General features: G+C 41.5%; 1 protein-coding gene across 2 annotated transcripts; it reads right to left on the bottom strand.

The window, feature by feature from the left end:
* Window positions 1-527: 527 nt before the first annotated feature.
* cab39 (calcium binding protein 39) lies at window positions 528-13,797 on the bottom strand. Of its 2 annotated transcripts, none has more exons than XM_021588384.3 (9): window positions 13,559-13,797; window positions 8,953-9,113; window positions 8,260-8,424; window positions 7,527-7,645; window positions 5,564-5,732; window positions 5,357-5,416; window positions 4,853-4,918; window positions 4,318-4,461; window positions 528-4,210 (listed from the first exon to the last, which is right to left on the bottom strand). In XM_021588384.3, exons 2-9 carry the CDS (start codon window positions 9,064-9,066, stop codon window positions 4,022-4,024), a joined length of 1,026 nt encoding a protein of 341 aa, XP_021444059.1. In that variant the 5' UTR covers window positions 9,067-9,113; window positions 13,559-13,797; the 3' UTR covers window positions 528-4,021. The 2 variants fall into 2 exon arrangements, with proteins under 2 accessions (XP_021444059.1, XP_021444060.1); XM_021588385.3 differs by having other exon boundaries at window positions 13,564-13,783.
* Between the last annotated feature and the right edge of the window lie 131 nt (window positions 13,798-13,928).

The following is a 13,928-nucleotide window of genomic DNA, read 5'->3' as shown; positions in this document are numbered from 1 at the left end:
AATATAAACAGTCTACCATTACCAATGAACCGGGCTAATGCTACTTCCCTGATCTCTTAACGGCATTGGTTAATCAAATAGGGTGTAGATGAGACCTTGTGGTCGCATCAAACATAATCACAATTTTCCATTACTTTTGTTTTCCACTACCTTCACGGTCTCAACACTAGAAGTGCCACTGCCGTCAGCAGCACTTATACCAGGAACATTCTTTTTCACCATAGACCATCCCATGACTTTCATCATCCCCACCCGTACCGTCAGAACTATTATCTATGTCGACCACAGTCCAGCACAGCTGTTGCTAAAACTGCCTCACAATATAGAACGATAGATTCCATTTCACTTCCTTGTTTGAAGTCAAACCTTGCCCATCCAAATTCAAGCGGATTCTGTTCCCAGTCCCCACAAGCACCGTTGTCTCAACGTATCATTAACACACTGTGTTTTATTTTACTCTTCCAGACATTTAGCACAAAGACAGATACAGGAAAGGACAATGAGAGACTAATAACACTGACCACAGGTTCAATTTATTCCAAATGTTTTTCCTTTATTTCTGTTGTTTAGATTGTAGAGCCTTTGACACTTCTGAAAGCACCCATACACAATGTGCTGGGACTGGAGTCAAAGATAGCATGAGATTATTTGGCTATTCTCAAATGTAAATGATTTATTTGGAAGAAAATTCCAGCACAACATTGTATGTAGAGTACCATGCAGCCAGTAGAGGAACATGCTATTTAAATATGCATTGAGGAATACTGGTCTTTAGCGTACTGTTCTCTGTTGGTTTGCACAATGAAATGGCTGATCAGTTGTCTATTGGAATAAATGGATGAGCGGTCAGTCAAAAGCACTCGGCTCAACATCACTCTCTGACCATATCCTTCACTGCAATTAAACATGTCTGTTGAGTGATATATATGCAAGATTTTCATATCCCTCAAATAAATACTGTGCTTCAAATGGCAAATTTGCTCAGTCAGTGTAAAAGTAAACAATCTCCAAATAACATACACAATGCTCTGGGATTGTACTGGAATTTTAACCCCAATGAAATGGGGGGGGAGAGATAAAATCAGAGTGTTGCAACACCCAGACACCACCAGAAAGCGGTGAAGTTAGAGTATAATAATAAACCAGAGTGGATGAGTTGGGGGGGAGAATGTTGCGATTCCCTGAAAACCGCACAAACACCCAGAACAGATTCCAGTTGGGAGATGAAGGGTGTGTTCCTTTGCCCAAGCGTTGCTGAAGCCTGCCAGATCTTTAACGCCTGGATAGATATTTTACATATCAGCTAACCCCATCATGTTATAGCAATCTGTCAGTCAATGACAGTTGACGACATAGCACACAACCATTGGCTGATGCATGCAACGTGACCATTGCCTGGCTGCTCAGCACAAATTTCATGTTTCCATTAGAACTCTTCCCTTCCACCCCAATGTCCTGGCACCCAGCACATTTTAACTGAGTTACTTAAATACAGACAGAAAAAGAGGATTAAGAAGAGATCTAGGCTAATACCATGACATTCCTCAGCTGTACTAATTATTATTAATGGTTAACAATGTAAGAGCTGGCCCTGGCTGGAAGTTATGTACAAATAAAAACCATTTCAATTCAGTCAAATTAAACGCATAATGTCTGATTTTACGTGTCACTGTTTTAAAAATGTACTTGATTAGAAGTAACAAAAAAACATTTTTTAAAGTCAAATATATATACACAGTACCAGTCAAAAGTTAACAGCTATTCATTCAAGGGGTTCTCTTTAGTTTGACTATTTTCTACATTGTAGAATAATAGTGAAGACATCAAAACTATAAAATAACATATGGAATCATGTACCGGTAGTAACCAAAAGTGTTACACAAATTAATATATATTTGAGATTCTTCAAAGTAGCCACCATTGGCCTTGACAGCTTTGCACTCTCAACCAGCTTCATGAGGTAATCACCTAGAATGCACTTCAATTAACAGGTGTTCCTTTAAAAATAATAATATTTTGTTGAATTTCCTTATTGCATTTTAGCCAATCAGTTCTGTTATGACAAGGTAGGGGTGGTATACAGAAGATACAGAACCGTAACCCTATTTGGTAAAAGACCATGTCCATGTCATGGCAAGAACACCTCAAATAAGCAGAGAAATGACAGTCCATTACTTTAAAAGACATTTAGGTCAGACAATACGGAGAATTTTTAAAAAAAAATACATTGAAAGTTTCTTCAAGTGCAGTAGCAAAACCCATCAAGCGCTAATGATGAAACTGTCTCTCACGAGGAACACCACAGGAAAGGAAGAGAGAGGGTAAGATCATTAGAGTTCCCAGCCTCAGAAATTGCAGCCCAAATAAATGTGTCAGAGTTCAAGTAACTGACACATCAACATCAACTGTTCAGAGGGGATGCGTGAATCAGGCCTTCGTGGTTGAATTGCTGCAAAGAAACCACTAAAGGTCACCAATAAGAAAGAGACTTGCTTGGGCCAAGAAACACAAGCAATGGACATTAAACCGGGGGAAATCTGTCCTTTGGTCTGATGAGTACATATTAAAGATGTTTGGTTCCAACCGCCATGACTTTGTGAGACGCAGAGTAGGTGAACGGATGATCTCCACATGTGTGGTTCCCACCGGGACTCATGGAGGTGGTGGTGTGGGGGTGCTTTGCTGATGACACTGTCAGTTATTTACTTAGAATTCAAGGCACACTTAAACAGCATGGCTACCACAGCATTCTGCAGTGATACGCCTTCCCATCTGGTTCACGCTTAGGGGGACTATAATTTGTTTTTCAACAGGACAATGACCCAACACACCTCCAGGCTGTGTAAGGGTATTTGACCAAGGAGAGTGGTGGGAGTGCTGCTTCAGATGACCTGGCCTCCACAATCACCCAACCTCAACCCAATTGAGATGGGTAGGAAGAGTTGGACCACAGAATGAACGAAATGCAGCCAACAAGGGTGTGTGGGAACTCCTTCAAGACTGTTGGAAAAGCATTCCAGGTGAAGCTGGTTGAGAGAATGCCAAGAGTGTGTAAAGCTGTCAAGGCAAAGGGTGGCTACTTTGAAGAATCTAAAAGTACAACTTTTTTGGTTCTGCATGATTCCATATGTTATTTCATAATTTATCTTCACTATTATTCTACAACATAGAAAATAGTACAAAAAAAACAAAAACTTGAATGAGCAGGTTTCAATTTTAGACTAGTACTGTATAGCCATGTGTCAACGTTTCAACAAAATCTACAAAGCAAAAAAACACTAATGGCATATGTACACGTTCACCCTTTCCCAGAACAAAAAAAAGAAACCCAATTCAGGCATGTACCGAATATCTAGCATTTTATCCATACCATCTGCTTTGTGCTGTTTCACAACACCAATAGCTGCATGGTTCGGTGAGGCCATTTGAGAGCCCATTTTAAAATGAAACACTGTTGCACACGATGAAGGCATAGATAAGAGTTGTAGCTGGTATGTGCTTTTTGCCATCTGTGGCACTAAGTAGACAGGGCAAGACTGGAAATGTAATCTCTCAGCCAGCGTTTAGCCCCAAGCACAGCCATGTATCTGTCACATTTGAACAAGGCATGCAACCAACACCCCAATGTTCACTTTGCTAGTACCTTGCCCTCTCAAGGTTTATGCTGATATTATAGCATATGTGTGTGCGTCAGAAGTCTGCATAGCGCTCAAATGTAGTAGATTTCATTGTTACTATTTGCTTAAATGACCTTTGTGTTGTTGTTGTTACCCTTCCACATGTCTTAATGTGCAGCATCTATTATGTTCAGCTCTTCTTTTTAAAGGAGAAAAATAAATCAGAAAATAAATCTAATGTCCGTTGTGTTGAACAGCAGAATGAGCTGGAGAATTCCTGATGACTTGATGTGGTGCGTTATTTTTTTCCGTTTCATTTCCTCAAATGGTGGAAAAACTAGAACAGCAGCAGCTGCTGACAAGTCTGTTATCCAGATGTTGTCTGGACACCTTAAGCCCTTCCCTCAGGCCTCCTGGGGAGCTGGCCTCTTCAGATCTTTGATCTGTTTGACCAGATACGTCTTTTCATCGTTGAACTGTTCGTCCTCCGTCCTGTCGTTCTGGAACTTGGAGAGGAACTCGATGAGTTTGGTCTGGTTCTTCAGAAGAATGTCCAAGATGGGCTGTGTCTTGTTGGGGTTGGCCACAAACACCTACAGGGGAAGGAAGAGGACAAATGATTCTTACAATCCAACTCAACTCAGTCAAACTGCACCGCCTACTATAGCCTTGTGCTAGTCTCTGTTTTTCTTTATTTTACCTTGAAGACGTGGAAGGCCTCAAACTGGATGTTGCGGCTTTTGTCTCGAAGAAGGTTCATCATTAGCTTGAGGTTCTCTGGCTTGCTGATGTATTTAGTCATGATGGTGAAATTGTGTCGATCGAGAAGAAGCTCTCCCAGCAACTAAATTGTTTCAGAGTGACAAAAAACATTAAGTAATACTTGCAATTACAGTCTGGGGTAGGTGAAAAAGTCATGATTTATTTAATACCATGTTTGAACCATAAGCTTCCACTAAAACTGTATAAAATAGATTGTAATCATTATAGTTGGGTTTACACAAGGCAAAGTGAAGATACTGCTATGCATTGGCAAAAATAGGACGTTACCAGGCAGATGAAATCTAAAACCTACTCCATCCACAGGGTGGCGCTACAGCGGTCAGCTTGCTGCTATTTTCAGTAACCAAACACCATGTAAGAGACCACCTCTATATTTAGCCATTAAAAACATATGCATAGAAATACTACATGAGAGCTGTTTACTACAACAGGAACAGAACCCACGTTCTTACCTTGAGGGACTGCCTTTTAGTCACGTAGTTCTCTGAGTGGAGTAACTTCTCATATTCACTGAAGAACTGGAGGGGAGAAAGACAATCATCGGTGTGAATGTCAAGCCGCTATTTCAGAGTGCATCTGCTTGTTAGAAAACACAAGCCAACTAGTGATCTCCCAGCACTGAAAGACAGGGAGCTGTAGTCAGAACAGCCACATTGTGTAAAATGCCTGGCTTATATGTTAGGAGAAAAACAGTTCCTGAGTACTATGCTGCCACTTGCAAGTTAATTTCCATATTCCCTGGAATGCTTTTCATGGATCTCAGAGATACTCTGAAATACTCAGTCAGACTGGGGTTTTGCACAAATAAACTCAGCTTGTTCTGGCGTGACCTCAGACTGTCTTAAAAAGCTGTTAACCGTGACAGGTTGCTATTCAGCGAAAGGAACATTTGAAGAAACGCGTCATGGAGATGTGTTCTTACCGGGTTACATTTCAATACAATGTGGAGGACTTACCCTGTCGTAATGCTGCTCCAGGAACTCTGCACTCAAAATCTTGTGTCTCGTTAGCAAGTCCTGGAAGAACACAGGTATTTTAACCAATGAGCTCAAAAATACAGGCCCTCTATCGAAGTCCCAAGAAACTCCTAGTCCTAGAGGGTCTGAGATACAGTTCTAAGAAGAAATAAAAAATTATATATTTTTTTCTTTAAAAAAACTCACTTTAAAAGTTGCAAATGCGTCTGAAGCGATGTCGAACGTGGACATCTCCACATATCTGAAGAAGTCGTAGAACTGCTCGGCCCCCAGGGTGATCTTGGCCAGTGGCTCGTGCCTGATACACTCCCTCAGCATGATGCCACAGTTCAGAGCGATCTCTGGAGACTCGTACCTGCCAGGACGACATTAGAATAGGAAGGAGGTATCCAGTTAATACAATGCAAATAGGGTTGGGCGACGTCAACCTGTTGTATCGTGATTACGTACCCATAAAACATTGTGATATGATGATATTGGCCAAACCTTTTTTTTAAAAATATAAATATATATGAGCTGCTAAAAACGACAGTTGGGCTACAACATGAAATCGAATGCAACTGGATGATTTATGATGAAAAATAATGTTGAAAGCCTGGTTAGAGGCCAAGAGCAGGCACATCTGTTCTAATATTCCTTTCTGGTGGAAGAGCTTTAGCATGGAGCAGGTATGTGTGTGTGTGTGTGTGGCGCGCTGTGATGGAGCAGTGACTGAAGTGGTTTTAGGACTACATCATGGGCTGGATAGCAGTCTACAGTCTTCACAACTGAATAATAACTGCCTCAAAGTAATAGAAAAATGCATAATATTGTTTGTTCTAACATAAAGCTGTGATTGACAATAGCCAATGCCTAGTCTTAGGCTATAGAGACTTTCCTTCATTTTTGAAAGCCCCAACTTTAGGACACCATCGTAGGCTAGAATATTTGGGAAATAAGCAAACCTTCATAACTTGTCTTAAAGCTTTTATAACATATCCCCTACTGACCTAAGAACAGGTTATTGGCCCTTTGACTTTCAACCTCGCTTGGAAGGATTTTCATGGTCCGCCTTGATCATTTATTTCTTAATAAGCTTAAACTTGATTAAAACTGGTCATTAGATGTTCTATAGGCTATTGATATGGTTGATTCTCCCTCATTATTAGTCCTCTGGCTAGGTTATGTTTAGGCGATAAAAATAACAGATTGAACTCCTTTACATTGATTGATTATGAGAAAGCCATGCACAACACAATGAAGCATAGCCTTTAGTCATATAGCCTATCAAATGGAGAGAGAGAACGGAATACAAGCCAAGTTTTAAAACAGCTAAACACAAAATGGTTAAGGAGTGTCCGGTATTTAAAAAAAGAATGATCTGCTATTTCTGGCCTACATTCCTCTTGCTTTCCGTACCACACATTTATTGAAATAGGTTATAGCAAACAGGAATAGGCCAATTACTCAGAATGTCACTTGTGTGCTGCCCTGCGAGAGTTTGTTCTTTACGGCAGGTAGCAGTCAAGTTCAAATAGGCTAAACCACTGTCACATCACGATGCTATGGTAACATCGGGCCAACCCTAGACACAAGACTGCACACTACAACCCACGACACTGTAAATGACAGGGCATTGAAATAGGATATAGGACATGGATCCCCTACTGGAAGCCCACAGGGGATTTTATTTGCCCCCCCAGGTTTCTTTGGGGGGGGGGGGGGGGGGGGGGGGCATAAAAAAACACTGGAATTCAGCACCAAGTAATTATTTCCACACATAATACAGAAACACGTATACAAATGTACACAAAGGTTTGAAATGTTTATGTTTCAGTCAAACATATCTATTTGCAGTCTACAAAGTATTTGTAATTATGTTCCGACCATCCGCTCCAGAACAAAATGATCGCTGATATAGGACACCGTCAATGTCTTCCGGTATAACTATCAATATCTGCCGTTTGTCCATTTCTGCAGTATTTATCTTCCCATTTCGATTGATTTAATCCTTCTGTAAAGTGGATTGAGACAATGTGGTAATTCCCTTCAAATAAAACTTAACTTCACCGACCTAAAAGGTATCCACTTTTTACCAAACATAAAAGCACCACACCCCAACATTGTAAATAACAGGTTGTAGTGTAGGTTTAGGCACCACAGACCTCACCCTTTGAGCAGCATGAAGAGGATGTTCTGCTGAGTGCAGAGGTACTCCACCGTGGGCGTCCGTGTCCCGATCTGACGTCTCAGAATGTTGTTGAAGATCTGAGCCACATCCTTCTTACCCTGATGGTGAACAGATATGACAGAATGTTGGAAAGGTGTGAAAATCACAAGGGGGTCAGATTTCAAGCAGACAAGGTTTCTAGCAGTAGTTACTAAACAAAGTTATCTTATTTTGAACATTAATACTGAAGTTTTTCTGAATGCAATGTTCTTATACATGTTATGGTGATAAAACAGATTCACCTATTAGCACCATTAGTGAATCGGCACATTTCAAAATAGTATCATTGAGTGGTTTTGCACCTATTATCAAATGCAGCCTCCCCATAGCAGGAATAGCCAAGACAGATGTCTCTTTTGATGGGTGAGAATGACACAGACCAACTGAATGATGTGGAGGTTGAGTGTGTCAAAGAGGAGTCACACAACACTGACTCAGGCTGATAAGGTGACTCAGTGAAACACACACGCAAGCAAAGAAAAGTGAAAGCCTGTCCATGTGCCAGTAAAAGAGAACAGCCAGTCTCGTCTTTTTCTGTACATTGACATAAAATGTCTCTCCATCCCAAAGACACCCCCACCTTTCTAGTCAGCATCTCAAAATAAATCTCTCATATCCCTGCATCTATCTGAAAGACAGACAAACAGAAAGAAACAGTGTAAAAGCGTCTCACCTCAAAGTCGATGAGCTGCAGGTCAGCTACGAGGGTGCTGAGCAGGCCGCTGTTGTAGAGCTCCTGAGCCAGCTGGGCCACAGCCTCTGTCTGGGGCTCCTTCTCATTAGTGCCATACAGAATCTCCTTCATCGCAACCAGGCTCTTAGACACCTCCTCTGTGGCCTGGACACGCACACAAAAAAAGACAGGAGAAATTAGCTCTTTACATTACATTAGCTAGCTCTCCATCAGTCACCATAGTGTTTCCTATGATCTAGCAAACACCCACCATCCTATGTTGTCCTGAAATGATCCCATCATACACTATTTTCAGTCTAGAGATGGCTTGTTATGAAAGCAAGGAAAGGAAACTAAACCCTCAACAGGTTTGAGACCGACGTCTCTAGTCGTTCTCACTCCATCCCTAATCTAGGGCACCTAATTCTAATAATTGGCTGGTTGATAAACTGAATCAGGTTAGTTACAGCTGGGGTTGGCACAGAAACATACAGAAGGGTATGTCTCCAGGAACAGGGTTTTAGAGCCCTGCCTTACACTGTAGTCAATTCAAACTCAGAGGGACAGGTTTTAAATTCCCCACTCCATGGCTTCCATAGAATCTCTAAAGTCTCTAGTCATGTTAGAGTAGTGGGAGAGAGGTTTACCTAGGAGGCACTAGTCTGTACCAGTGTTTGTGTGTTGGTTGTTTACCTTCTCAGCCTTCTTGTCAGAGATGTCATGTTTCTCCAACACCGTCATGTTGTCCTTCAGGTTCTTGACGATGTCCGCCGGCGACTTGTGGGACTTGCCAAAGGGGAACGGCATGGTGGCGAGTTACCGTGGTCGACCAAGCAGCGAGTGCACAGTCCTGCCTATCCACAGAGGAGAGAGAAACGATATCAACAACTGAAGGGGATAATGAAGGAAAGGGATCCGCAGAGAAGGACTAAACCAAACTTTGTGACAGAAGTTGTTCAAACTGCATTGGTACTGACTCAGAGAGCTCAGTGAGGAGGAGCCAATCAGTACAAAGGTACTAATCAGACCTCTCCCATGAACCAACCCTGGGCCAGGAGTTTACCTGGCGACTATAATACCGGGCAGAGTACAACACACAAGGCAGGCAGCACTTATTACATGACTCACTATTCATCATACCGATACCAAGATACAACATAGCCTACTGACTCACAATTCATAAGTCATACTGACACTAAGATTCATATTGCTAAGAAACAGGTTGTAGAGGGGCAGGCTAAACAGATTGATCTGAAGACAGAAACAGCTGAAAGCAAAACGATTCTCACCCTCATACTGAGATTTGATATCAAGCATTAGAATCATTACTTTAATTGTGTGCAAGGTTGTTGAAAGGGCAGGCTAAGTGCAGGAATTTGGTTTACTTTGTAACTATGGATTTTATTGATTGGTTTACTGACCAGTTGCATCATAAGGGGAGGTTGAGACATTACTGATTGTAATCATTGACTAACACTGACCAGAGGTAGAATGTCCTCTGCCCTACCCTACTCCAAAGGGGCCTCTACATGACCCCTCATGTTGTTACCAGTACTTCTCCAGCCTCTCCCCACTAGTGTAGTTAACACACAAACACACCACTGTTCAGCCATATATCCTTTCTCTCAACTCACACCCCTCCCCAGACAAACTGTAATGTGCTTATAACCTTATCTAGTCAGGGCGTAGAGAAGTGAGAGCCAGGGTAATGCATGAGCCCCTCAGTGGGACATGTCAGAACTTCTCTCACTGAGCTTTTATCTAGAACGGGGATGGGCAACTGGCAGCCCTGGGAAGAATTTCCAAATTAAAAAATAAATAAGAACTAAATAGGGAACTCAGTGAACTTACTGTTGCGAGTTAGAATAGTAGAATACACAGGGTGCCATTTCTAAATTTGGTTGTGCATCAGCAGTTTCTCTTGCTGTGTCAGTCATTGATAGTCAAGTCAATTTTTAGATTGACAAGTTAGTTTAGTGGCCAGCTATCTAGACTTGTTATCATGCTCAAATTACTGGCTTGGGGGCCCCATTTGATTTTGTTAGTTAGTCTCACTCATGCATGCCGTTAATGATATCTTTCTATCCACCCTATGTCAAATTTTTTAGAATTGCCGTAAATTAGCTGTAAAACAGCCACTTTTCCTCTCACACATGGCAAAATGTAGTAGAATTGCATGAAATTAGTTCTAAAATCACTAAATCTTCTCTCCACCCCGTGGCAAAATGTGTATAATTGCATAGGGGGAGCAGACCCCCGAGCAACTGCGGCCCCTCATGGTTAGTTCAGTTTTTTTTATGGCCTCCACCCCCATCAAAAATTGCCACATTCCATGACCTACCCATTCCCTTTTGTAATACAGGCCATAGCTGGATCTACCTACTGATAATAGGGAACTGGGATATGGGTGGGGTTATATATGCTGTTTCACAGCTGTTCAAGGTGTCAATGACATCCCTGGTGTTAAATTTGGCTTCCTTGGTCTGGCAGAAGATCAGATAAGGAAGGGTTGAACTCACACCATGAAGGGATGGGTATGCGGTTTGTATGGAAAGGGTGCAGAAAGGTGACCAACTTAAAATGTCCCCCATTTACAAACAGCCATGACAATACAGGTAGTCCAAAGACAGCTGAAGAAGTCTCAACTCTGTTCTCATATCGAGGCAGAGTTGAGCATTGATAACTGGTCGTGTGATTTTCTAGCAACAACATCGAGTCACCATCAGTCGATACTTATAAAAATTGTTATTCTTAAAAAACCTACCTGTATCTAAGTTGGTATCTAACTGCGGTCCTCCGCGGGGTACTGAAATTCATACTTTTAATAAAAACTTGAATACACCCAAATTTCCTCAATTGTGTTGCTTAACTGGAGAAGTAGTGCCCTTGAAATACTAGCTAAACTGAGATCCAATTGGCACAAGCAAATTTGCACTGAGCAACACAAATGAGGAAAGTAGGTGGTTGTAGTTGATAAAAGTATTGATTGATGGGCACTTAATATTGTTGCTAGCAAATCATGCGACCCGTTATCAATGCTCAACTCTGCCTCGATATAAGAGAGTGGGGTTGAGTGTTCCTCAGCTATCAAAAGACAGCAAGGATTCAAATAGCAATGTTATGTGTACAGTCAAGACCAGTGAAGTTACTCCCAGAATGCAGTGGTAAAAAAGTACCTAATTGTCATACCTGAGTATTTGGCTTTAAAGATACTTAAGTATGAAAAGTAAATGTAATTGCTAAAATATACTTCAGTAATAAAAGTTAAAATTATTTCAAATTCCTTATATTAAGCAAACAAGATGGCACCATTTTCTTGTTTAAAAAAAATAATGGATAGTCAGGGGCACGCTCCAACACTCAGGCATAACTTACAAACAAAGCATGTGTGTTTAGTGAGTCCGCCTGATCAGAGGCAGTAGGGATAATCAGGGAAATTCTCTTGATAAGTGTGTGAATTTGACCATTTTCCTGTCCTGCTAAGCATTCAATGTATGGAGTAAAAAGCTGATATTTTCTTCAGAATTGTAGTGAAGTAAAAATTATCAAAAATATAAATAGTAAAGTACAGATACCCCCAAAAACTACTTAAGTACTACTTTCAAGTATTTTTACCCAAGTAGTTTACACCACTGTCAAAATTCAGTGGATACTAACTGAGACCGAGGGTGATGTACCAGCTCGGTCTGTCGGTCAATCTGCTTTGGCAACCTGTTTCCAGATGGGATCATCACCTGACCTGTGAACCCAAAATCTGGCACAGTCTGGCTCAGACTCTGACCTATGTTTTGGCATGGCATCTGGTTTATATTGGTTTACATTGGTTTACATTTAGAATTTGAACCCAGCACTGGAGGCAAGAATATAACCAACCAGCACTAAAGCAAGACCTAGCCTGGTCACATGTTAACAAATTGAAATAGAAAACACTGACATCTACCCAGCCCCCGGTTTGAACTCTGGCCAATTCGATATTAATCTCAGCACACCTTTTAACTTCACCAGGTGGTCAATATACCTTTCACTCACAGGCTAAGGTTTGTTAATGTAGGCACCACTTCTCTACTCCAGGGTTCCACAACCCACCCCAATGGGTAGACGTTGTTTTGTCCCCCCCCCCTAACACTACACAGCCGATTCAAATAGGCAAAGCTTGGCGAGTTGGCTATTTGAATCAACTGTGTAGTGCATGGGCAAAAAACAAAACGTGTACCCAGTGGAGGCCCCAAGATCAAGTTGGGGCAACTCTGCTCTCCTCCAATGTGACCACCTTTAGCATGACGTAGACCAGCAGATATAACATATATAAGGCTTTTAAGTATTAACTATCTAGATAGGGAATAACTCATTCACAACTGTAGCTCTGCAGATTGCATGGTGCTTTTCCATTATGATTTTGGTACTAGTACATGCAACTCGTGTGAGACCGGTAGCCTGCTATTGGTCCCTAATTTAACTAGCACGGGCTAGCATTGGAGAGCTAAATTGGAAAATATAGTGTAGCTAACTAGTTAGTTAGCTAACTACCTATGCAGTTGCGAACTAACTATGCACTACCACAAAACATTATTGCATCAACCACTCATTGCCATATTAGTTATCATCAGCAAGCGCACAATACAAAAGTGTCTGGTGAAGATGTCAGCCAGCGTCTGCGCACAATATTTCGTGATGGCTAGCTAACAAACTACTAGTTCTAAAATGTTTGATAACTCGGTAGTTACCTTGCTAGTCAGTAAATTATTTGGCTAACGTACTATTTTAGTTTCATTATCAGATGATTTCAACCGGTGTCCATCAATTATCGTGCAAGCCCTCCAGCCAACCAACGTTAGCTCATATTGTGGTCTATACGGGAGGCCTAAATACACAACAGGCCTTTAAATATGACTAGCTTGCTAAGACAACGGCAACGCTTTCTGGCTAGTTAACTAGTTAGAAACCTAGTTAACGTTAGTTGGCTAGCGACAACGTTGACAACCGTGCCAGCTAGCTACTGTACTAACTACTTTTGCGATCCTGCTAGTTTTTTTTGTGTTCAAGGTCTTGCTAACTTCTCGTGTGTAGCAGCTAGCTAGATTATAATATCTAGCTAGCTAACTTCATACTGATAAGTTACTGTAGCCAGGCTAACGTTAGCTAACAAATAACGTTATATGCTTGAAAGCTTTTTTACAGACCTCTACTAGCTCGCTAACGTCGTTAGCTAGACAGCTATTTTAACTGCCTGGCGTTAGCTAACATTGTCCAATGTAGGCAGACCAGCTAATTGTCATTTAAACGACACATAATATCAAACCTTACAAACTCGATCTTTTCACTCTCCACCGATGTGCTTGAACAGCTAACGGAAATGTAGCTATGTCCCGTTGGATTATAAAGTCCTTTGTTTTCCTTATTTGTTTCCTCCCCTTGTTTTAAATGTTTTATAGCAAGCTAGCTAGCTAGGTTTCCTAGTCCTTTTATGTGTACGAGTGGACTGGTTAGCAATGTGGTTGGGCATCGAGGTGTACCGCCCCCCGCTGGTCGTATAACGCTATAGCATCGGCACATGGGGCTCGCAAGTGTCCACATGGAGGCACTCGTACACCAGGAAAAGAGTGCATGAATGATTCCACCAATGATGTATATAAACATGTGTATATCACAGGAGAGAGGACGGCTCATAA

Source organism: Oncorhynchus mykiss, chromosome 27 (genome assembly GCF_057628025.1).
Source record: "Oncorhynchus mykiss isolate SJ-2025 chromosome 27, ASM5762802v1, whole genome shotgun sequence".
Lineage (NCBI taxonomy): Eukaryota > Metazoa > Chordata > Actinopteri > Salmoniformes > Salmonidae > Oncorhynchus > Oncorhynchus mykiss.
This window is presented reverse-complemented; position numbering and strand designations above follow the sequence as displayed.

Bases quoted from the DNA above. Each gene is read 5' to 3' on its own strand.
- cab39 (XM_021588384.3), bottom strand. From the start codon at position 9,066: ATGCCGTTCCCCTTTGGCAAGTCCCACAAGTCGCCGGCGGACATCGTC. The intron at 7,646-8,259 runs GTGAGACGCTTT...GTTCACCATCAG, and splicing joins TGCAGCTCATCGACTTTGAG to GGTAAGAAGGATGTGGCTCA. The intron at 4,462-4,852 runs GTAAGAACGTGG...GAAACAATTTAG, and splicing joins CTAAAAGGCAGTCCCTCAAG to TTGCTGGGAGAGCTTCTTCT.